We start from the raw sequence: 25818 nt of genomic DNA, 5'->3' as shown, positions 1-25818 counted from the left end.
GTTTCCCAGGCCTGCTGTGGCAAATTCACATACTTGGGGGTTTAAAACAAACAAACAAAATACTCTTTCACAGTGCTGGAGGCTCAGAATATGAAATGAAGATGTTGGTAGCTTTGGTTCCTTCTGGAGTCTCTGAGGCAGAAATCTCTCCATCTTCTCTAGCTTATGGACATGTCACTCTGTTTTCTGTCTCCCTGTATCTAGGTTTCTCTCCTTGCTCTTATAAAGAGAGTAGTCATTGAATTTAGAGCCCACCCTAACCCATTTCGACCCAGTCTTAGCTAATTATATCTTCAGAGACCCTGTTTCCAAGTGAGGTCCCATTCTGAGATTCTAGGTGGACATGGAGTTTTAGATTATTCAGTCTTCTGGAATTATTGAGTAAGGTTTAGTCCAGGAACTCAAAAGATGGTTCAACCTGAGAAAACTTCTATAATTTATGTCATTAGCAAACAAAGAAAAAACTTTTATATTAATAAATACTTTACAAAAGTATTTGCTTCAGATTAAAAAAAATCCATTCCTGCTTTTTAAAAAAAGCTGTTAAATCCATAGAACTACCCCCCCCCCCCCCAAATTAAGTCCAATGAAATCATGGATAAGTCAGAGATATATCCACGTTTGCTTTGGAGATTGTCTAGATCAAAGTTGCTTAACCTTTTGTAGGACGTGGACGTCTTTGGTGAGAACTGTTGAACCCTTTCTCATTTCCTTTGGGTCATTATGGGAATAAATGAGAGGCACACATGTTGTTCACAGTAGTGCCTAACCCACAGTGAGGGCTGAGAAAAAAGTGTTAGGTATTACTATCCATGCACTCTCTACTCCCCCTTTACTCCTTGTAAAACTCAGGAGCAGAACTTCTGCTTTGTAGGTAAAAAAAATTCTTACCTCACTTTTATGTCACCCTTACCCCTAAATAAAAGGCTCTGCTTCTTCGGCCATGTTGGAACCCTTAGACTCAGCTGGCACGTGCTTGGAAAAGCTGGAATACAAGGAGACAGCTTGCTCTCCTTGTTGAACCTTTCTTAGATAATCCCTTAGTTATTCAGTGCATAAAATAGCAATATATAGTGGAACTATAGAGATTGAAAAGTTTTATCTCCTGGCTTACTGCATCTTTTCTAATTTTTCTATAGTAATGCACTTAAATAATAAAAATATTTAAAAATGTTAATATTACAGGGGCACCTGGGTGGTTCAGTCGGTTAAGCATCTGACTTTGGCTCAGGTCATGATCTCACAGTTTGTGGGTTTGAGCCTGCATCTGGCTCTGTGCTGACAGCTCGGTGCTTACGGCTCTGAGCCTGGAGCCTGCTTCGGATTCTGTCTCCCTTTCTCTCTCCCCTCCCTTGCTCACTCTTTCTCTCTCTCTCTCTCTCTCTCTCTCTCTCTCTCTCTCTCAGGAAAATAAATGTTAAAAAAAAAGTCTATTTATTTTAAATGCTTGTGCAGGGGAGGGGCAGAGACAGGGAGAGAGAGAAAATCCCAAGCAGGCTCTGTGCTATCAGTGCAGAGCCTGATACGGGGTTTGATCCCACGACCCTGGGATCATGACCTGAGCCAGAATCATGAGTTGGAGGCTCAGCCACTCAGGCATCCCATAATTACCCTATTTTTGAGTAGTATTGGATGTTAATCCTAAATATTTTTAGTAATTGTGATATAAAAATATCTGATTCCTACTGATGACAGTCACAGTTACTAATACTGTGGTGGTTTACTGTGTACTTTCATGGTTGAAGGAAATGCTAGATTTCAGTTGGAGATTAATGAGAATAAAGATAACATTTTTCCTCCAAGTTCACAAACCATCCTCCCCTGGTGGAGGGAGGGTTTTATCCATTGACCCATGGATTAAGAACCTTGCAATAATGCTGTAAGAGAAGAAAACAAAATACTGTAAATATTGAGTAAGGAAAGGTAAAATAATCATTCCTTGTAGATGATGTGATTTTATACTAAAAAAATCCAATAAATTAAATACTTTTAGGTAAGACAAATTAGTAATTTGGATACAATATAAATATACTGAAATCAGTAGTTTTGTTTTATTCTAGCAAAAACCAGTTAGAAGTTGAAATGGAAAAATGATTTAATTCACAATAATACTAGTAACTATAAATTACCTAAAAATAATTAGAGGAAGAAATACATAAGACTTAGAAAGACTGTAAAATTTTATTAAAGGACATTAGAAAAGATCTGAATAAATTTAACACATACTATATTCCTGGATGAGGAAATTCAAAGTCATGATGCTCTTCTTTCAAAATTACTATATAAGTTTAATGTCATTGAATTAATTTCATGAATTGTTTAATAGTACTTTACAGATTTTAAAGTTCAAAAAGAAGATGAAGTATATGACTTTAAAAGTGTTTTAAAAACCTTTACACTTGATCTTAGCCAAAAGGCCGAGAAGCGATAAAAGTGTTTTAAAAACTTTTAAACTAAATGTTACTATTATTTTAATGTTTATTTTTGAGAGAAAGTGACAGAGACAGTGTAAGCAGGGGAGGGGCAGAGAGGGAGGGAGACACAGAATCCGAAGCAGGCTCCAGGGTCTGAGCTGTCAGCACAGAGCCCAAAATGGGGCTGGAACCCACAAACCGTGAGATCATGACCTGAGCCAAAGCTGGACACTTAACTGATAGAACCACCCAGGTGCCTCTAAACGTATTATTTTTAAAGGTTTGCTTATTTTTGAGAAAGAGAGTGTGTGTACCAGTGGGGGAGGGGCAGAAAGAGAGGGGGACAGAGATCTGAAGCAGGCTCTGTGTGGACAGCAGCAAGCCCCATGTGGGGCTTGAACCCACAAACCGTGAGATTATGACCTGAGCCGAAGTTGGACACTCAACTGACTGAGCCACTCAGGTGTCCCCAAACTTCTTATTTTGAGATAATTTTAGGTTCATATACAGTTATGAAAAGTAATACAGAGATCTCCTACCCTTAACTCAGTTTCCCTCAATGATAGTGTCTTGCAAAACTAATAGGCACCATCACGACCAAGACACAGATTTCTACCATCACAAGGGTCCCTAATGGTGCCTTTTGAAAGCCACACCTTTCTTTGTGCCCTCCCCCTCCCTCTGGGCAACCCCAATCTGTCCCTTATTTCTATAATTTTGTCATTTCAAGAGTATTTTATGAATAGGATTATACATAATGTAAGCTTTTATTGTTGGCTTTTTTCACTCACGTGATTCTCATCCAGTTGTGTGTAGTAATAATATTCCATTCCTTTTTGTTGCCGAGTAGTATTCAGTGATTTGGGTGTATATCACAGGTAGTCCACCTATTAAAGGACTTACCACCCCCCACCCCCCCCACCCCCAGTTTTTGGCTATTACAAATAAAAGTATTATAAACATTTGTGGACAGGTTTTTGTGTAGATACAGTCTTCATTTTGGGGGATGAACACCCACTGGTGTAGTGGTGGTTTGTATGTTAGTGGCATGTTTATTTTTTAAAGAAACTTCCAACTATTTTCTGGAGTGGCTGTGTGGCTGTACTATATTACATCCACCAGCAATATATAAGTGATCTACTTTTTTTTTTTTTAAGTTTATTTTGAGAGAGATCGTACATGCTCGAGCAGGGGAGGGGTAGAGAGAGAGAAAGAGAATGCCAAGCAGTCTCCGTGTTGTCAGCACAGGTTTGATGTGGGGCTTGAGCTCATGAACAGAGCCATGAGATGTGAGATCATGACCTGAGCTGAAATAGAAAGTTGGATGATCAACTGGTTGAGCTACCCAGGCACCCCTCCTTAGGATTTTCTGCAAAGACAATCATGCCATCTGTGAATGGGGACAGTTTTATATCTTCCTTTTTGATCTTTATGCCTTTTGTTTCCTTTTCTTGCATTTTTGCACTGGCTAGAGCTTCCCACACTATGTTTGATTTGGTGATGAGATGGAACATTCTTGCCTAGTTGCCAATCGTAGAAAGCATTGTCTTTCACCGTTAAGCATAATATTAACTTTAGGCTTCTTTACTTACTTACTTACTTATTTATTTTTATTTTGGGTTTTTTGGTGGTAGGGGGTAGATTCTGTTACCAGGTTGAGGACATTTCCCTCTATTCTTATTTTTCTGTGTTTTTTTGTTTTGTTTTGTTTTGTTTTTTTTAAGCAGAATTAGTGTGGAATTTTATCAAATGCTTTCTTGCATAAGTTGATGGATCATTTGTTATTTTTCTTCTTTGGCAGTATGGTGGATTATGTTGGTTGATAATTAAATGTTGAGCCAGTATTCTTGCTTCTCTAGAATAAATCATATTTGGTCATGTTGTATAATTCTTTTGCATATTGCTAAATTTTATTTGCTAATAGTAAGAATTTTTGTTCCTTGGGGCACCTGGGTGACTCAGTTGGTTAAGCATATGACTCTTGATTCCAGATCAGGTCATGATCTCACCATTCGTGGGATTGAGCCCCACATTGGGCTCTGCACTAACAGCGTGGAGCCTGTTTGGGATTCTCTCTTTCCTTCTCTCTCTGCCCTTCCCCTGTTCACATGTGTGTACTCTCTCTCTCTCTCAAAATAAATAAACTAAAAAAAAAAAAAAGTTTTGTATTTGTTTTCATGAGGAGTATTGATCTCGTTTGTTTTTATGTAGGCTTCACAACCATTGCAAAGCCCAACGTGGGGCTTGAACTCACAACTGTGAGATCAAGACCTGAGCTGAGATCAAGAGTCGGATGCTTAACTGACTGAGCTACCCAAGTGCCCCTGAGCTCTAGCTTTTTGTCAGTTTGTTTCTTTGTTTTTGTAGTGAGTTTGCCTGGTTTTGGTATCAGGGTAATTCTAGCTTCATAAGGTGAATTAGTGTCTCCTTTCTCAACCAGTTTCTGGAGCAGATTGTGTAGAAATGATATTAACTCTAAATGTTTGGTAAAATTCATTCCGTCTGGACCTGGAGATTTCTTTTTTGAGAGTCTTTAAATTATGGATTCAGTTTCCTAATAATTATGGGACCATTCAAGTCATCTGTTTTATGTGGGGTCAGGTGTTTTAGTTAAATTTTTTTTTTTTTTTTTTTTAAGGAATTGTCTGTTTTGTCCAAGTTGTCAAATTTACATTTGTAAGTTGTTCCTAGAATTACCACTTATCTCTTTGGTTTCTTCAAAGTCTGTAGTGATATCCCTTTTTTTGTTTCATTTTTTTCCTTCATTTCTGATACTGGTAGTGGGGTTTTTTTTGTGTCTAACTGAGGGCTTGTCAATTTTATTGATCTATTTAAAGAACCAGCTTTGAATTCATTTATTTTTTTAAAAATATTTTTCTGTTTTCAAATTCATTGATTTATGTTGTCTATTACTTCCTTTTGCTTGCTTTTGGGTTTATTTTGTTCTTTTTTTTTTTTTTTTTTTTTTTTTTTTGAGAGAGGGAGAGCACACAGCCCAAGTGGGGGAGAGGGATGGAGGGAGAAAGAGAGAATCCTAAGCAGGCTCCACACTCAGCCTGGAGCCTGATGTGGGGCTCAATCCCACAACCCTGGGATCACGACCCAAGCTGAAACCAAGAGTTGGACGTTCAACCAACCAAGCCACCCAGGCGCCCTGATTTTGTTCTTTTTCTAGATTCTTAAAATGGAAACTTAGATTATTTGACTTTTCCTCTTTCCACTATAAGCATTTTAGCGCAATAAAATTGTCTCTAAGTACAGCTTTTGCTATGTCCCACAAATTTTACTGTTTTGTGATTACATTCATATTTTATTTCTGTGTACTTTGTATTTCCTTTGAGACTTCATTTTCGATTCATTGATTTTTTTTTAGAAGTGTGTTGTTTAGTGTCCAAGTGTATGGTGATTTTCCTGTTCTCTTTCTGTTACTGAGTTCTAGTTTAATTCCATTGTAGTTGGAGAATACAATCTGTGATTTCATTCTTGTAAATTTGTTGAGGTTTGTTTAATGGCTCAGGATATATTCTATCTTGGTTTATATTCTGGGGACAGAATATAAAGAATATAAGAATGTGTACCTGCTATTGTGTGGTGGAATCTTTCTGTAAATGTTAATTAGACCCTGTTTGTTGAGGCTGTCTTTTTTTTTTTTTTTTAATCTTTGCTGATTTTCTGTCTAATTGTTCTGTCAGTTGAATGAGGGGTGTTGACATCTCCAACTATAATTATTTTCTTCTTTCTGTTATGTCAGTTTTTGTTTAACAGATTTTGGAGCTCTGTTGTTTGGTACATACATACCAACTGTCTTCTTGGTGGCTTGAATATTATATAATGTGCTTTGTCTGTGGTCGGTTTATCTGATTATTAATATAGCTACTCTTGCTTTCCTTTGATTGGTGTTTACATGATATATCTTTTTTCATTCTTTTGCTTCCAACCTGTCTCTGCTGTTATATTTGAAGCAACTTTTTTGTGGACTGCATGTAGTTGGGAGTTGGGTTATGTTTTTTAATTTGCTCTGCCAATCTCTGTTAATTGGTATATTTATATTAATTACATAAAATTATTAATATGTTAGGGCTTAAGTTTGCTGTTTTATTTTTTGTTTTCTGTTTGTTTGGGTTTTTATTTCTGTGTTTTTTTCTCTGCCTTCCTGTAGGTAATTTGAACATTTTTTAGAATTCCATTTTGAGGGGCACCTGGATGGCTCAGTTGGAAGAGTGTGCATTTCTTGATCTTGCGGTTGTGGGTTTGAGCCACATCATATTGGGAATGGAGATTACTAAAAAACAAACAAAAAACCTAAAAAAAATCTTAAGTAAGAATCCCATTTTGATTTGTTTATGTTTGCTGGTGTATCACCTTGTATACCTTTTCCAGTAATTGCTGTAGTGAGCATTGCATTATGTCTCATAACATCACAGTCTGTTGGTGTCATTTTAACACTTTAAGTGTTGACATCTTACCACCCTTTAATATCCCCATTTGTAATTGGTATTAATTATTTTTTCTGTATTCATTTAGAAACAGATAGTGTTGTATTTTTTTTGCTTCAATCATTAAACATAATGTAGAGGACTCAAAGGAGAAGGAAAGCCTATTGATTTTACCCATATTTTTGCATATTGTGTTTTTTTTTTTATTTCTTTGATATATGTTGATGTGTTGTGTTCCAAAATTCCTTGTTATGTGATTTCTTCTCTGTTTAGAGAATTTTGTTTAGCCATTCTTTTAGGATAGGTCTGTTGGTGGCAAGTGCTCATTAGTTTTAAATCATTAGAGACTGTGTTGATTTCTCCTTCATTCCTGAATGATATTTTCACAGGGTGTAGGATTCTGGGTTGACTTTTTTTTTTTTTTTTTAACTTTAAAAGATATCATGTCACATTTTTTTGTCTCCATGGTTTCTGATGAAAACTCTGCTGTTGTGAATTATTTTTCTTCTATAAGTATCATTTATCTCTAGCTACTTTTTAGAAGTTTAATTGTTATGTGTTGGGATGGATTTCTTTAGGTTTGTCCTTTTGGGGTTTACTCAACTTCTTGAATCTGTAGGTTACATCTCTTGACAAATTTGGGAACTTTTCAGATACTATTTTTCAGCTTTGTCCTCTTTCTCTTCTCTTTTTCAGGACTCTAATGGGTAATTTATAGTGTTGTGTCTTACATTTCACTGATTCTTCTCTTTGTTCCTTTTATTCTGCTGTTGAATCAATCCACTTAACTTTATTTCAGTTATTTTTCAGTTCTAAAATTTCTATTTGATTCTTCTTTATATCTTATCTTTGTTTAGACTTTCTTTGCTGAGGCTTTCAACTTGTGTATTTGTTTCAACTGTGTTAGTAATTGTTGAAGCATTTTTATTGTGGCTGCTTTTAGAATCTTGTGAGATAATTCTAACATTTATGCCATATTGTTGGCATCTACTGATTGCTATTTTTCATTCGATTTGAAATCTTCTTGGTTCTTGGTATGATGAATGGTTCTTTCTTTTTTTTAAATTGAAGCTTGGGTATTCTTGTGTTATGTGACATTGGATCTCATTTAAACCTGTTTTAGCCAGCTTTCACTGGCACCACTTTAGGAAGAGAAAGGTGAGTGAGGCTTTGTTATATTGCTAGGTAGAGTTAGAATTCCAGTTTGTTTGTTTGTTTTTCATTTTCCAAATAAAATAAGTGAAAGGATATGTTACATGTTTGCTGCATGAGTAAAATGTATAAACTAATTTTGTGTGTGTGTATGTGTGTTTTAGATTAACATTATGTCACTATCACAAGCTTTTTTTTTTAATTTTTTTTTTTTTTTTTACTGTTTATTTTTTATTTTTGAGACAGAGACAGAGCATGAACAGGGGAGGGGCAGAGAGAGAGGGAGACACAGAATCTGAAACAGGCTCCAGGCTCCGAGCTGTCAGAACAGAGCCCGATGTGGGGCTCAAACCCACAAACTGTGAGATCATGATGTGAGCTGAAGTCAGACGCTTAACCGACTGAGCCACCCAGGCGCCCCTCACAAGCTTTTAAAAGTAAAGGCTGCAGATAGAATATAGTACTCCCTTTTCCAAACTCTGTGAAGCAGGGAGAAGTGAAGTAGGGAATGTATACTTTCACCAGTGTAAGAATTTAAGAAGAGCAATGTGGATATGAGCATAAGGGTTTTCTAGCAAACTACTGAGATTTCACCCATAGCTTGAGCCTTTCTTCCAAGAAGCTAACTTGATGATGATGATGATAAGAAGACAGGACTATCTTTTTTAAATGTATATTTCCATTTTTCTTTGATAGAAATGACATCAGATGTACCATCACTGGGTCCAGCCATTGCCTCAGGAAACCCTGGGGCTGGGATTCAAGGTGGAGGAGCCATTGTCCACAGGGCTATTAAGCGGCGATCAGGGTGAGTTTGGATATCATGTGTTGTGAGTGTCTCTCCTGTAAGCCAGCCTGATTTAGTTAGTGGCTGAATCCTCTTGGCTATGCTTAACCCTTTCACTTCAACTGGTTACTTACTACACTTCTGTCAGATATCTTTCTTTAGTTCCTGGATTTTTTCCTTACACAGAATTAACATTTTTATCTAACTTTCTTTTGTGCAGGTTTTTTTTAATTTTATTTTTTATTAAGTTTTTTATTTTAATTATTATATAGTTAACATATAGTGTTATATTAATTTCAGGTGTACAATATAGTGATTCAACAATTCTGTACATCATTACTCAAGTGCTCATCATATGTGTACTCTCAATCCCCTTCACCTATTTCACATGTTCCTGCCACATTCCCTCTGATATGCTTTATTTTATTTTATTTTTTAATGTTTATTTATTTATTTTGAGAGAGAGAGCAGGGGAGGGCCAGAGAGAGAGGCAGAGAGAGGATCCCAAGCAGGCTCCACACTCAGTGGAATGTAGTGCAGGGCCTGATGCAGGGCTTGATATCACGAACTGTGAGATCATGACCTGAGCCGAAATCACGAGTCAGACTCTTGACTGACTGAGCCACCCTATGCCCCAATATACTTTATTTTAAATGAGTACCCTGAGTTAAAGTGTTTTTTTTTTTCAAAAAGAGCATTTCTTAATGATGCATACTTGAGAATATATGGTTCTAAAAGATATATAAAACATTCCATCCAAGAAAAATAGAATGCACATTTTCTTCAAGTACACATAGAAGTACACCTAGAAGAATCCATTGGGTTAATTCACTTAAGAAAAGGCATAACAAATATTACAAATTTAAGAAAAGTGAAATCATACCAAGTGTATTTTCCAGCCACAATGGCAAAAAACCAAAGATCAACAGTAAAACAAATCTGGAAAATTTACAATGTAAATTTACGTTAAATATTTAATATGTAAAAACTAACACGCAACTGCATGAGCAGTGGGCAAAATAAGAAATCAAATGGCAAATGAAAATATGTCTCAAAACAAAAGAAAAAGAAGACACAATATTGCAAAACTTATGGGATGCAGCAAAAACAGATGTTAGAGTGAAATTTGTGCTGTCAATCTTTGTATTAAAAACTCAAGACGGGGCGCCTGGGTGGCGCAGTCGGTTAAGCGTCCGACTTCAGCCAGGTCACGATCTCGCGGCCCGTGAGTTCGAGCCCCGCGTCAGGCTCTGGGCTGATGGCTCAGAGCCTGGAGCCTGTTTCCGATTCTGTGTCTCCCTCTCTCTCTGCCCCTCCCCCGTTCATGCTCTGTCTCTCTCTGTCCCAAAAATAAATAAATGTTGGAAAAAAAAAAAAAAAAAACAAAAAACCTCAAGACAAGTTAACATTACACCACAAAGGACTAGAAAAAAAAGAAACATAGCTGAAATTTAGGAGATGAAAGAAATAACAAAGAAAAATCAGAAATAAAGACCATAATAAACAATAGCATAACATTGAAAGTAATGACCAGTTTTTCCAAAAAAGTAAACAAAATTGGAATTATTTTAACATTAACTAAGGGGAAAAGACTCAAAAACTACAATGAGTACTAAAATGGAAGAGAAAACAATACAACAGGTAACCACAGAAATACAATAGATAACATAGATTACTATAAACTATTATATACTATCAAATCTGATAATTTAGGAAAAAACAAAAGCGGATAATTCCTAAAAACATACAAGTTACCAAGATTGAATTATGAGTCTTTTTTTTTATTAAAAAAATTTTTTTTAAAAAATGTTTATTTTTGAGACAATGCGAGAGACAGAGTGCAAGCAGTGGAGGGGCAGACAGAGGGAGACACAGAATCTGAAGCGGGCTCCAGGCTCTGAGCTGTCAGCCCAGAGCCCAGTACGGGGCTCAAACTCATGAACCATGAGTTCATGACCTGAGCCGAAGTCAGACGCTTAACCAACTGAGCCACTCAGGTGCCCCTGAATTATGAGTCTTGAATGCAACAAGTAGGAAGTCTTCTTAGACCACTGACATGAATGAACGTTGAATTTAGGAATCAAAAATCTCCCAGCACAGAAAACCTGAGGCACATGGTTTCATTGGCAAACCCCACCAAACATTAAAAAAAAAAAAAAAATTAATGACAATCTTTATCAAAATCTTACAAATAATGGAATAAAGGGAACACATTCAGAATCATTCCACCAGGTCAGTACTACCCTGATACCAAAGCAAGACTAAAGCAATACAAGAACAAAGAAGTCTACTTTATCTGGTATAAGTATTGCTACTCTTTCTTTTGATATCCATGTGTGTGCTGCTTTTCCACTTCCTCACTTTCAGTCAGCAGGTATCGTTAGGTCTAAAATGAGTCTCTTGTAGGCAACATATAGAAGGGTCTTGTTTTGTTTTTTAAGTTTTTTTTTAATGTTTATTTATTTATTTATTTTGAGAGAGATTGCAAGCAGGGAGATGTAGAGAGTGAGGGAGAGAGAATCCCAAGCAGGCTCCGTGCTGCTCCCACGTGGGACTGGATCCCATGAATTGGGAGATCATGATCTGAGCCAAAATCAAGAGTTGGTGTTCAACCGATTGAGCTACCCAGACACCCCCAAGGGTCTTGGTTTTTATCCATTCGATCATCCTATAATCTTTTGATTGGAACTTTTAGTCCATTTACATTCAAAGTAATTATTGGTAGATGTGTATTGCTACTTTATTGCTTGCTTTGTTGTTTCTGGAGATTTTCTTTGATCCTTTATCACTTTTGATCTCCCCTTTGCACTCAAAGAGTCACCCTTAATATTTCTTTTTTTTTTTTTTTAATGTTTTTATTTATTTTTGAGAGAGAGAGAGCGAGAGTGAGGCACAGATTTCGAAGCAGGCTCCAGGCTCTGAGCTTTCAACACAGAGTCCAACACGGGGCTCAGACTCATGGACTATGAGATCATAACCTGAGCCAAAGTTGGACGCTTAACCGACTGAGCCACCCAGGCGCCCCATCCCCTTTAATATTTCTTGTAGGCCTGGTTTAGTAGTCACGAACTCCTTTAGTTTTTATTTGGGAAACTCTTGTCTCCCCTTCTCAATGATAGACTCTTGCTGGTTAGAGTATTCTTGGCTCCAGATTTTTCCCATTCAACACTGAATATATCATGCCACTCCCTTCTGGCTTGCCAAGTTTTTGTTGATTAATCTCCAGCTAGCTTTATGAGTTTTCCCTTGTACATTAAGGACTTCTTTTGTCTTGGTGCTTTTAGTATTTTTATCAGTATAGTTTGCAAATTTAATTCCAGTACGTCTTGGTGTTGTCCTTTTATTGATTTTGATGGGAGTTCTTTGTGCTTCTTGGATCTGGAGGTCTGTTTCCTTCTCCAGATTAGGGAAGTTTTCTGCTTTCGTTTCTTGAAATAAATTTTATGCCCCCTTTTCTCTGTCTTTTTCTGAGACTCCTATAATACATATGTTACCATTGTTTGATCAAGTCCCTGAGTTCTAAGTCTATTCTTGTCTTGCATAATTCTGTCTTTTGTTCAGCTTTATTACTTTCTATTATTTTGTCTTCTAGATCAGTAATTCATTCCTCTGCTTTTTCCAGCTTCCTGTTCATTGCATCAAGTCTGTTTCCAATCTTTTTCATTTCATTCTTCATCTCTGATTGATTCTTTTTTAATTCTTTTATCTCTGTTGCAAGGGTCTCACTGATGCTTCTTTTCTCAAGCCCAGTGAGTATCCTTATGATTGTTGCTTTAAATGCCTCCTTTTCCTGAAAGTAGTGAAACCAGTAAAACCAGAAATGTCTGCAAAGCCCAAAGATTTCATGGTTGCTGAGAAAACTCAGTTTTCTTTAAACTTTGTGTCTGCATTTTCAAAATTAGAGAATGCTGAACTGCAGTGTATTTCTCCACTAAGGTATTGATATGTTGCTTGGTTTGGAATGCAGAGTCCATTCATTTCCAGAAGCGTGTATGTATTTATGTATTTCCAGAAGTATTTATTGATTGCCTAATTAGTATAAGATATTGTGCTGATTGCTAGTATGATACAAAGATAAATAAGATACGGTTCTTGTCTTTAAGTTGCTTATGTCCTGAAGGGAATAATCATTATACATATAAATAGAGTACAAAGTAGAATATGCCAAGTTTGCTAAGAAAGGAATGCTTACAGTACTGTGTATTTTTGTGTATGGTATGGAAATCCCATAATTAGTAAAGATTGGAAAAGCTTCAGAAAAGAGGTTGCTTTAGAAAAGCCTGAGAGAATTGGTAGTATTTTGTCCATTTTTTGGTGTTAAATTTCTCTTCTTTCTTTCCTTTTAAAAACTGTGGAACCAGTATTACAACTAGTCTTTAAATTTCACCCACTAATAGTAATGCAAGAGTGATCCCTGGGTTTAGGTGGTAACATGAGTAACTTTTTAAGAGTTGCTACGTCTCCAAGAGTTTTACACATTTTTAACTCACTGAATAAGTAACTTACTCAAGGTTCTAAAGCCAGTAAATGGAAGATCTTTGATATGAACCTTGGGAGGTTAGGGGGGTTAGCTTCAGAGTACACTCTCTTAAACACAGTTTATGTTTTTGTATAATAGCAAACAATTGGAAATGATATAAATATCAAAATTAGGGGATTACGTATTATATTTGAAAATGGAGTATTGTATAGCTATTAGAAGTGACAAGTATGTATCAGTACACGGTGTGCCTAGATGGCTCTGTCAACTAAGTGTTTGACTCTTGATTTTAACTTAGGTTGTGATCTCAGGGTTGGTGAGGTTGAGCCCCTGCTTGGGATTCTTTCCCTCTCTGCCCCTCCCCGTGCACCTGTGTGTTCTTTCTCTCAAGATAAAAAATAAACTTTAGAAGTGACAGATATGTATCAGTACAGGAAAATGTTCACAATATATTGGAAGGTTACAATTTATGTAATATATCACTCTGTCAGGAAGAAATATGTATAACGTGTGCGTAGCAAAACTGAAGGGATACTCATCAGATTTCTAGATGATGAGATTATGGGGGGATTTTTTTTTTTTTTAATTTCTAGATTTTCTGAAATGAATGTATGTTGTAATCAGGAAAAAAAAATTTTAAGTTTATTTATTTATTTTGAGAGAACGTGTGTGAGAGAGCATGAGCAGGGGAGCGCCAGAGGGAGAGAGAATCCCAAGCAGTCTCCATGCCGCCAGTGAAAGAGCCTGACATGGGGCTTAAGCCCATGAACCATGATATCATGACCTGAGCCAAAATCAAGAGTCAGATGCTTAACCAACTGAGCCACCCAGGCGCCCCATCAGGAAAATATATTAAAAGAAGTAATACACATTCTTTTAAAGAAAGATTGGAAGATGGAAAGAATAAAATAGCAATAATCCTATTGCCCCAAGTCATGTCCTATCATTTTTTTTAGTGTAATTCCTTCATTCTTTATATGTAGATCTTTTTAGTAGTTGTAATCATATAATTATATAGATTTTTTTTTGTATTTTGTATTTTTTTTTAAGTTTTTATTTATTTACTTAGAGAATGAGCCAGGGAAGGGCAGAGAGAAAGAATCCCAAGCAGGCTCTGTGCTGGCCACAGAAGACCCAATGTGGGGCTCAGTCTCATAGACTGTGAGATCATGACCTGAACCGAAGTCCAGAGTTAGACACTTAACCAGCTAAGCCACCCAGGCACCCCTGTTTTTGTTTCTGTTTTTTTTTAAAAAAATTTTTTTTTTAACGTTTATTTATTTTTGAGAGAGAGAGAGACAGAGCATGAACGGGGGAGGGTCAGAGAGAGAGGGAGACACAGAATCTGAAACAGGCTCCAGGCTCTGAGCGGTCAGCACAGAGCCCGACGCAGGGCTCGAACTCACGGACTGTGAGATCATGACCTGAGCCAAAGTCGGCCGCTTAACCGACTGAGCCACCCAGGCGCCCCTTGTTTTGTTTTTTAAGTGGGCTCCATGCCCAGTGCAGAGCCCCAGTGCACAGGGCTTGACCTCACAACCTTGAGATCAAGACCTGAGATAAAGAGACTGAAGCTTAACCAACTGAGCCACCCAGGCGAGCCTAATTATATAGTTTTATATAGCCTGTTTTTTTCACCTAACCATATGTAACCTTTTTTTTTCCTTGTTGTTAAATATTTTACATAAATATAATTTTTCATAGTTATATAAGAGGATGTACTTGGTTTCCTATTTTGGAACATTTAAGTTGTTTTGAAGATGTAAATAAATGCTCTGTGAACATCTTTGTATATAAATTTTTTTTCTTGAGTTATTTCCTTAGGATAGATTCTTAGAAATGGAGTTATTGGGTTAATAGGTAGATTTTGAACACATGATTAGGGGGCTACAGGGAGGAAGAGGAATGAACCGACTGAGCCACCTAGGCACCCCAGTATATAACCCATCTAGAGACTCAGAATGTGAGGTTATGATACTAATAGAGATGCCAAGAGTGGTCACTGGGTTAAAGTGGTATCATTTTAGTTTAATAGAGTACAGAGATTAATAGGAGATTGTCCTATTTTGTTACCTATAATCTTCCTAATCCCTTGAAAGTCACTGCTGCTTTCACTAAATACATGTCTTATAGCATATTGGTTTTGCTTCTCACATGGCACTTTCCTATTCTCACTTGTTTTATATTTTTGTTGCATAGACAGTCCCTTGAGGTCAAGTCTCTTGTTTTCCTCTCATCTAGCATTGTCTTCAGTGTAGCATATATTATATGTTTATTAGATGTATGATGGAAAGAAGCATTATTTGATAACTTTCTGAGATACTAAATTACTCCCTTATGTATCATCACTGTTTTGGGATATGTTTCAGAAAGCTGGTAACCTAGCTTAGCCTATAGAAATGAAAAATGGGGGCACCTGGGTGGATCAGTCAGTTAAGCATCTGACTCTTGACTTTGGCTCAGGTCATGATCTCATGGCTTGTGAGTTCAAGCCCCACATCCGGCTCTGTGCTGACAGTGTAGAGCCTGCTTGGAATTCTCTCTTTCCTCTCTGTGCCCATCGCCGCCTCCCCAAAAATAAGTAAATGAACTTTTAAAAACTTTCACAGAAATGAAAAATGGACCTGAATTATTCATATTAATTTTTCATTTTGATTTTTGAGTGGATTCCTGTTCCTTGGTAGAGGTTGTACTCTGATGTAAAACTTTGGCAAAGGTGGATTGCCAACGTAGGAAAATGTAAGGTAGCAGTGGGTACTCTTTTGATTGCCCAGTTTAGCGCAAGGAAGTCATATAGCTTTGTTTCCCTTCTGTACACCTCCTCTTTTCCTTCTTCCATTTGGGTGAGTGTTCAGATAGCTTGTGGGTTGAGAATTTTTAATTTCATAATGCTCTGTATTGGCAGTAGGCTTATAATATTTACTCTTGGCTTTCTCCAGGTTGGATTTTGATGATGATGGAGAAGGGAACAGTAAATTTTTGAGGTAAGATTTTGAAAATTTTTCTCTAGATATCTGATAATAAAAATTAGTTCACACACACAAAAAAATTAGTTCGTGATATTTCTGACTTGTAATATTTTTGTCCTTAGGCCTAAGGAGAGTGCTTCATCCTAAAACTAAAGTTTCCTATTATGTTATAACTCATAATAATTTTTTAAAGCAGTTTGTTAATGGCTCTAAGGGAAGGAGCTCAGTGAAGAGAGGGCAGAGATTTCCTAAGGCCCACTGTTTCTGTTATCTATTACTGTGTGGTTTAAAAATAATAATGATTTATAGTTTCTCACAATGCTGTGGATTGGCTGGGTTGTTATGGTGTTTTCTTTGTGGTCTTTTATCCTTAAGGAGGTCGTCAGAGTTTTTTTACATGCCGTTGGCTACAATCTAAAGGACAAGTCCCAGTCTAAGTGCTTATTAGCAAGCCTTTGCTTTATGTTGACATTTGCTTGTGTCCCATTGGCCAAAGCAAATCTTATATCCAAGTCCTGAGTCAGGGTGGGAGGAAGCTAAGGTATAATTCCTTGGGGGGGTCATTAATGTACCTTTCATACCTTCTGATACCTGTTGACTTCTACAGACCAGGAATTGGTATTTGTATCCTTGAATGATGAATCTTCTGGAACACTGAAAATGGATTTTTTTTTTCTTTTTTGAATTTTATTAAAAAAAATTTTTTTTAACATTTATTTATTATTGAGAGACACAGAGTGTGAGCAGGGGAGGGGCAGAGAGAGGGGAGACACAGAATCCAAAGCAGGCTCCAGGCTCTGAGCTGTCAGCACAGAGCCTGACGTGGGGCTCGAACCCACAAACTGTGAGATCATGACTTGAGCCGAAGTCAACCCAACCAACTGAGCCACCCAGGCGTCCCTTGAATTTTATTTTTGAGAGAGAGAGTGTGAGCTGGGGAGGGGCAGAGGGAGAGAGAGAATCTTTTTTTTTTTTTTTAATTTTTTTTTTCAACGTTTATTTATTTTTGGGACAGAGAAAGACAGAGCATGAACGGGGGAGGGGCAGAGAGAGAGGGAGACACAGAATCGGAAACAGGCTCCAGGCTCTGAGCCGATCAGAGCCTGATGCGGGGCTCGAACTCACAGACCGCGAGATCGTGACCTGGCTGAAGTCGGACGCTTAACCAACTGCGCCACCCAGGCGCCCAGAGAGAATCTTAAGCAGGCTCCATGCTCAGCCTGGAACCCACCACAGGACTCGATCCTGAGACCCTGGAATGATGGCCTGAACTGAAATCAAGAGTTGGACACTCAACTGACTGCCATCCAGGTGCCCCCTGGACTTTTCGATATATTGATGGAGGAGTTTTTTCAGAGAAGAGAAATACTTATTCTGGCTGAAGATCAATGATTTGGCTTTGTTTTTAAGTAAGGAAAGCAGTAAGAATCAAAGAAAGGAAAATAGCCTTGCCTGCAACCTGCCTTTTTTTCTTTCCAGAGTTGAAAATGTTACGTAGGTGGGTCTACTTTGCTGAGTGACAAATATTTAATAAATAAAGTAGCCGTATTTAAAAAATATATATGTAATATGAGTGTCCAGATTTCATTTATTTGTTTTATTAACTAAATCTTTAAAAAGTAATATATGTTGTTAGTTTTTAAGCAGTACAAAGTTATATATAGTGCAATTATATCTTCCTTTCACTTCAGACCCTTCCCCTTAGACAAGTACAGTTTCCAGTTTATTGAGTATCCTTCCAGAAATATTCAGTACATATGTAAGTGTCTTTCAGTGTGTTTGTGTGCATGTATATTCATAATCTCCTCAATTTTTGTTTTTGCATAGAGGATGCCCATATTATAAATTAAATTGCTTGCCATTGTTTAGTTTTATAATGCTTAAGTGCAGTCAGAGACATCTATTTTTTTTTTTTTCATTTTCATTCTTTTTTTTTTTTTTAAAGTAATTTTTAAAGTTAGGCTTGTATTTCTCACTACTTACTAGTTGCTGAATTCTACCAGATATTCTTGAAAACAACAACCATGACTTGGCTACCATAAAGAAATCATTTCAAAATATTGGAGAAAATAATTCTCCAAGAGAGCTCTTTAGAATTAATGAGTATTAATAAAAGTGAAGAGGGGAAGATATTTCAATTTTGGTGGAAGGATGGACTTTCTCAAATAGTTCTGGAAATTCTTCCATTGGGAATCCCTAATTATGATGATAGATGCTATTAGTGGAACTGTGTTGTGCATATGAATGGCATAGTGGTAACCACTAGTCTTACTTATACTTGTCAATTAGCTCTGGCCCTGAGTCATTGCCTCCATTTCCAAAAAATCTAGTAGGTACAAGAGATATGCAATCCAGGAAAGTTCATTTTTCCTTTCCCCAATCATAAAAAAAAAAAACAAAAAACAAACAAAAAAACTGTCACAGTTCATTTTACCAAGTGGGTCATAATGCCTGAGAGAGGCATCTCCAAATTTCTTTATCTTTTTTTTCTTTTTCTTTTTCTTTTTTTTAAACAATTGGAATTTTCCACTCTGGTCAATGTATGAAAGCCTTACTTGCATTGTTTCTGTAAGTCAGCACTAAATCTCCTTGGTGGATGCTACTTTTGAAAGTTTTAATTTATTTCTTTCTATTGATTTGTTCAAATGCCATTTTGTTACATTCTCCAGACATCTATAACATAATTTTTAAGAATGTCAAGGCTTTGAAACTCTAGGTACAATATCAGAGTTACTAGTGTCTAGAATAGTGCTTCTCAAACTTTAATGCATGTACAGAGCCACCTGGGATTTCTTGTTAAGATGAAGATTCTAATTCAGTAGGTCTGGGGTAGGGCCCAAGGCTCTGCATTCTGATTCACTCTTAGGTGATGCTGCTGCTTCCAGCTACTGACCATACTTTAGGATCTAGAAGACTCAATCTTGAGATTCCAAGTTAGTATGTAAATTATAGGTCTTTTTTTCAGTTTAGGTCACATGTTTTCCCCAGGAGTTTATAGCATCTGATTTAAAGTGTGCTTGTGTCCTAGGAACAGACCATGTGTACTTGAGCTAAAATTCCACTACATCTCATGTTTGCCCATTCTTCTTCTGCTCTCCTGTTCTTTTTATTTTTTTTTTAAATTTTTTCTTCTTTTTTTATTTTAGAGAGACAACATGGGCAGGGGAGAGGGCCAAAGAGCGCGTGTGCGAGAGAGAGAGATGGAGAGAGAGAGAGAGAGAGAGAATGAGAATATTTTAAGCAGCTCCACACTCAGCGTGGAACCAGACTCAGGGCTCGATCCCATGACCCTGGAATCATGACCTGAGCCGAAATCAAGAGTCAGAAACTCAACCACCCAGGTGCCCCTCCTGTTATTTGCGAAAACTGAAAATTCTTAAGGTTGGACTAGTTGAGGATATACAGCCTATGAAGAAACAATATAAATTTGGCTCTATTTTTTTTTTTAAACATTTATTTATTTTTGAGAGACAGAGAGACACAGAGTATGAGCAGGGGAGGGGCAGAGAGAGAGGGAGACACAGAATTCGAAACAGGCTGCAGGCTCCAAGCTGTCAGCACAGAGCCCGATGCAGGGCTCGAACTCACAAACTGTGAGATCATGAACCTGAGCCAGAGTTAGTTGCTTAACTGACTGAGTCACCCAGGTGCCCCTTGGCTCTAATTTAATAACTGGTTTAACTGCACATTTCGTGAGACTTAACCTTTCTCCCAAAAGCTCAAAGTTGATAGATCTTTGCTATATCCTGTAGCAGTGAGAAGAGGAAAATTTAAATGATCCAGAGAATAGTGTTTCTATTTTTAATTTAATTTTAACTTATTTTTAGATGATTTTTATTTCTATTCTTGAGTAATCTCTATACTCATCATGGGGCTCAATCTCACAACCCCTAGATGAAGAATTGTATGCTGTACCGACTGAACTAGCCAGGCACTCCTAGAGTAGTGTATTTAAAGTTAGGTTTCTCTCCCCCAACAAATCCTGTAGTTTCTGTATTTAGCAGACATGGGTTATTGCTTACTAAGTACCAAAGTTGTTAGGATGAATGGATTGTTTCCTTGATCAAAGCGATAAAGAGCATTGTTTAAGCCATAACTAAAAATTATCTCTTAAAAATTTCTGTGGAACAACTAAAACAGTGAAAAGATAACCTATGGAATGGGACAAAATATTTGTAGAGCATGTATCTGATAAGAGGCTAATATCTATAACATGTGAAGAACTATCACAACTCAATAAGAAAAAACGCAACCTGATTATAAATGGGTAAAGGACTTGAATAGAAATTTTCCAAAGAAGATATGCAGATGGCAAACCAGATTATGAAAAGATGTCCTACTCACTAGTCATGAAAAATGCAAATAGAAACTACAGTGAGATACCACCCCACACCCATGATGATGGCCACCATCAAAGAAACAGAAAATAGGGGCACCTCGGTGGCTCAGTTAGTTAAGCATCTGACTTCAGCTCAGGTCATGGTTTGTGAGTTCGAGCCTCATATCGGGCTCTGTGCTGACAGCTCAGAGCCTGGAGCCTGGTTTGGATTCTGTGTCTCCCTTTTTCTCTGCCCTTCCCCCACTTGCCCTCCTTTCTCTCTCTCTTTCAAAAGTAAATATTTAAAAAAAAGAAACAGAAAATAAACGTTAGATAAGGATGTGAAGAAATGAGAATCCTTGTGCACTGTTGGTCGGACTGTAAATTATAAATTTAACCACTGTCGAAAACAGTATGGATTCCTCAAAAATTAAAAACAGAATCATTGTATGATTCAGCAGCCCCACTTCTGGTTATAAATATCCAGAGTAATTGAAAGCAGAGTCCTTGGCACAAAAACAGACACTCAGATCAATGGAACAGAATAGAGAACCCAGAAATAGACCCACAAATGTATGGCTAACTAATCTTTGACAAAGCCAGAAAGAATATCCAATGGAATAAAGACAGTCTCTTCAGCAAGTGATGCTGGGAAAACTGGACAGTGACATGCAGAAGAATGAACCTGGACCACTTTCTTACACCATTCACAAAAAGAAACTCAAAATAGGTAAAAGACCTAAATGTAAGACCAGAAGCCATCAAAATCCTCTAGGAGAAAGCAGGCAAAAACCTCTGTGATCTTGGCCACAGCAACTTTTTACTCAACACGTCTCCGGAGGCAAGGGAAACAATCGCAAAAATGAACTATTGGGACCTCATCAAAATAAAAAGTTTTTGCACAGTGAAGGAAACAATCAGCAAAACTAAAAGGCAATGGACAGAATGGGAGAAGATATTTGCAAACGACATATCAGATAAAGGGTTAGTATCCAAAATCTATAAAGAACTTATCAAACTAAACACCCAAAAACCAAATAATCCAGTGAAGAAATGGGCAAAAGACATGAATAGACACTTCTCCAAAGAAGACATCCAGATGGCCAACTGACACATGAAAAAATATTCCACATCACTCATCATCAGGGAAATACAAATCAAAACCACAATGAGATACCACCTCACACGTGTCAGAATGGCTAGCATTAGCAACTCAGGCAATAACAGATGTTGGCGAGGATGCGGTGAAAGAGGATCTCTTTTTGCATTGCTGGTGGGAATGCAAGCTGGTGCAGCCACTCTGGAAAACAATATGGAGGTTCCTCAAAAAATTAAAAATAGAATGACCTTACGACCCAGCAGTTGCACTACTATGTATTTATCCAAGGGATACAGGTATGCTGTTTCGAAGAGACACGTCCACCCCAATGTTTATAGTAGCACTATTAACAATAGCTAAAGTATGGAAAGAGCCCAAATGTCCATCGATGAATGAATGGATAAAGAATATTTGGTATATATATACAATGGAGTATTACCTGGCAATCAAAAAGAATGAAATCTTGCCATGTGCAACTACGTGGATGGAATTGGAGGGTATTATGCTAAGCAAAGTTAGAGAAAGATAAATATCATATGACTTCACTCATATGAGGACTTTAAGACACAGAACAGATGAACATAAGGGAAGGGAAGCAAAAACAATATAAAAACAGGGAGGGGGACAAAACATAAGAGACTCTTAAATATGGAGAACAAACAGGGTTACTGGAGGGGTTGTGGGAGGAGGGGTGGGCTAAATGGGTAAAGGGCAATAAGGAATTTCTCCTGAAATCATTGTTGCACTATATGTTAATTAATTTGGATGTAAATTTAAAAAATAAAATTATTTTATAAATAAAAGAGTCTTAAAGAGATATTTGGACACTCATGTTCGCTACCCCATTTTCACAATAGCCAAGAGGTGAAGCTACCCAAATAACCATTTATAGATGAATACCTAAAGAAAATGTGGCATATATGTCCAATGGAATATTGTTCAGCCTTAAAAAGGAAAGAAATCCTGGCATATGCTACAATACGGATGAATGTTGGAGACATTATACTAAGTAAAATAAGCCAGTCACAGAAAGACTGTATAGTCTCACTTAATAAGAGGTATCTAAAGTAGTTAAAATTAGAGACAGAAAGCATAGTGATAGTTGCCAGGAGCTGGGAGTCAGGTGGGGAGGAGATGGGAAGATGATGTTTAGTGGCTACAGAGTTTGAGTTTTACAAGGTTAGAACCTTACATAGATCTGTTGCACAACAATATGAATATAGTTAGTACTACCAAAGTGTACTCTTAAAATTTACCATCTTAATGTTTTTTATGTTCCATGTCCCCCCTCCCCCTCTTAATAATTAAACAGAACAGAACTATCCCTAACCTCAGAGTGGTGCTGACAGGGCAGTCAGCTGGGCCCTCATGAGGTCATCATCTTTTTTTGGAGTGTTTGATAAATAAGGGTAAAGGAGAACATCAGAGACCTGACAAATAAGAGTCGTGGGTTTTTTAAGTTCTGTGGGATGCTATTACTGTCTCTGTTGCCTTGTGATACTTTTCCATTGGCGCTTTTTTTTCTGTTGAATATTTTTACCCCTTGTCTAGTTTTTATTTCAGAATGAAATAGATAAGAATAATGCTTCGAGCTAATCCCATTTTTCTCCTTCAGGTGTGATGATGATCAGATGTCTAATGATAAGGAGCGATTTGCCAGGTAATGTAGTAGAGCATCTTGGGCCATCTTGTGGAATCAGGCAAAGAAGCATATTGAGTTTTAATTTGATCTCATTGAGAGTTAATTTCTCTGTTCAGTCTTCTTCCTATTCTGAAAGGTGACAGAATTACGTATGACAGCTATTGTTAATGTTCAGGTAACATGGCTTCAAACTGATGGTAGAATTTACACAGTGTTTTTATTCATATGATAGGTAACTATACATTGTGCTTGCTGGGTGTCCACAGGAACACAGGCTATGGATTTCTTGGTTGCATTTTTATTGAATGGGTCCACAAAATTTGTACAGATAATAGTTTTCTTTTAAAAATGACAACAGATTTGTAGCAACGTGGATGGAACTGGGGAGTGTTATGCTAAGTGAAATAAGTCAGGCAGAGAAAGACAGATACCATATGTTTTCACTCTTAGGTGGATCCTGAGAAAATTAACAGAAGACCATGGGGGAGGAGGGAAGGAACAAAAAAGTTAGGGAGGGTGGGAGCCAAACCATAAGAGACTCTTAAAAAGTGCGAACAGTCTGAGGGTTGATGGGAGTGGGAGGGAGGGGAAAATGGGTGATGGGCATTGAGGAGGGCACCTGTTGGGATGAACACTGGGTGTTGTATGGAAACTAATTTGACAATAAATTTCATATTAAAAAAAAAGACAACAGAAACAATTTTTGTGGAGGTGAGTTTTGATTGGAATAAATTTCTTTAAATTTTGTCAAGATGATGAAAAATGCTTTTATTCAACAACAAATCCTTCTCAAGTCAGATGTTTTGTTTTTAGGAAGTTCATTCTGTATATTATTAAACAGTGAATTGGTCTTTTTCTTAATTGAGTTTGCAGCCACCTCAGAAAAACAAATAATCAAAAATCCAGTGCTTACCTGAGTTCTTAAAATATATTTACTGCTGATTTTGCTAGTCTAGGGACCATACTTTTGAGAACCACTGATGTAGAGGGCTAAGAAATGTCAGAGTAGCTTATAACTATCTGAAACAGTAAGATGCCATTATAGGCTTGGAATAAGAGATTTTAATAAATAAAATATGTATGGGATTTTTCTCTAGTAGCACTGTACAGGATTGATTAAAGAGAAGCACTGTACTCAGGGAAGTAGATGGGAGGCTGTTGAAGTAATAAGATAGCTCTAAAATCATAGTGCCTAGGCTAGAGTGGAGGCAATGGCAATAGGAAAGAAGTGAATTTAAGAGATTTTCAAAGGGTTTATTTATTGAAGTAGATCCTTGTAAACACTTCAGGATATGAACCATCTCTAAAATGAGAAGTTAGTCATAGATACTTGGGGAACAGTTTTTCGAGCTGCATTAGAAAGTCAAGCCCTCAGGGGCACCTGGCTGGCTCAGTCTGTAGAGCATGCAATTTTGATCTTGGGGTCCTGAGTTCAAGCTCCTTGTTGGGTGTAGAGATTGCTTAAATAAATAAACTTTAAAAAAAATTAAAAAAAGAAAGTCAAGCCATCAAATAGTACTGATGGTACAGGTTCACAGTCTCTTTTTATTTATTTTTAAATTTTTTTTAATGTTTATTTATTTTTGAGACAGAGACAGAGCATGAGTGGGGGAGTGGCAGAAAGAGAGAGGGAGACACAGAATCCAAAGCAGGCTCCAGGCTCCTAGCTTTCAGCACAGAGCCCCAATGTGGGGCTCAAACTTATGGGCCATAAGATCATGACCTGAGCTGAAGTCAGATGCTTAACTGACTGAGCCACCCAGGCGCCCCAGGTTCACAGTCTCTTGAAATTCCAAAAAGCTATGAAAGCATTACTTGAATTATTTTAGTTTTCATTTGTCATACTTAATATAAATATACATTCACATATTTCATTCAGAGATATGAGAGTAGATAAAGGGATTTGTAGTAGTAGGAATAATGATAATAGGAATTTTAGATATTTAACTTTCTTTCAAACAACTCATTCCTCTAAGAGAGGATTTGTTATGCTGTTCACCTCACATATCCTCCTTGGGAATTCAGTAGAGGGTCTTCAAAAACTGAAAATGTATGTATTTTCTCAAATCTTTGAAAAAAATATTTGTAGTTTGTTAAGGAACTGTAATAACCCAATGAACATTAAGTATATATACTTAATATAATGCAGTTCTCTTGCACTTCTTAGCAACATATGTATATTTTTATATTTTTGTTCTTACTGTTACTGTGTTATTTTGAATCTTTTCTTCCTGTTGACCATTTATTTTTATTTTTGTTTTGAAGTTTATTTTGAGAGAGAGTGTGTATGTGTGTGTGTGTGTGTGGCACTGGTGTGCACATAGGTGTGCGTGAGTTGGGGAGGGGCAGAGAGAGAGGGAGAGAGAGAATCCCAAGCAGGCTTCCCCACTGTCAGCACAGAGCCTGACATAGGGCTAGATCTCACAAACCATGAGATCATGACTTGAGCCAAAATCAAGAGTCAGATGCTTAACTGCTTAACTGACAAGCCTCCCAGGCTACCCTCATTGACCATTTTATA

General features: G+C 37.1%; 1 protein-coding gene across 4 annotated transcripts in view; it reads left to right on the top strand.

Moving 5' to 3' along the window:
* ARNT (aryl hydrocarbon receptor nuclear translocator) overlaps window positions 1–25818 on the top strand; it is a 79450-nt gene that overhangs the window by 16113 nt on the left and 37519 nt on the right. For all 4 annotated transcript variants that reach the window (XM_043576194.1, XM_043576195.1, XM_043576198.1 and 1 more), the window contains exons 2-4: window positions 8699–8810; window positions 16209–16253; window positions 23271–23315. In XM_043576194.1, coding sequence (XP_043432129.1) covers window positions 8699–8810; window positions 16209–16253; window positions 23271–23315 — 202 coding nt within the window. The remainder of the gene's footprint in view (window positions 1–8698; window positions 8811–16208; window positions 16254–23270; window positions 23316–25818) is intronic.

This window comes from Prionailurus bengalensis, chromosome C1 (assembly GCF_016509475.1).
Source record: "Prionailurus bengalensis isolate Pbe53 chromosome C1, Fcat_Pben_1.1_paternal_pri, whole genome shotgun sequence".
In the NCBI taxonomy this organism is placed as follows: Eukaryota; Metazoa; Chordata; class Mammalia; order Carnivora; family Felidae; genus Prionailurus; species Prionailurus bengalensis.
The sequence above is the reverse complement of the archived record's forward strand: the minus strand, read 5'-3'. Positions and strand labels throughout refer to the sequence as shown.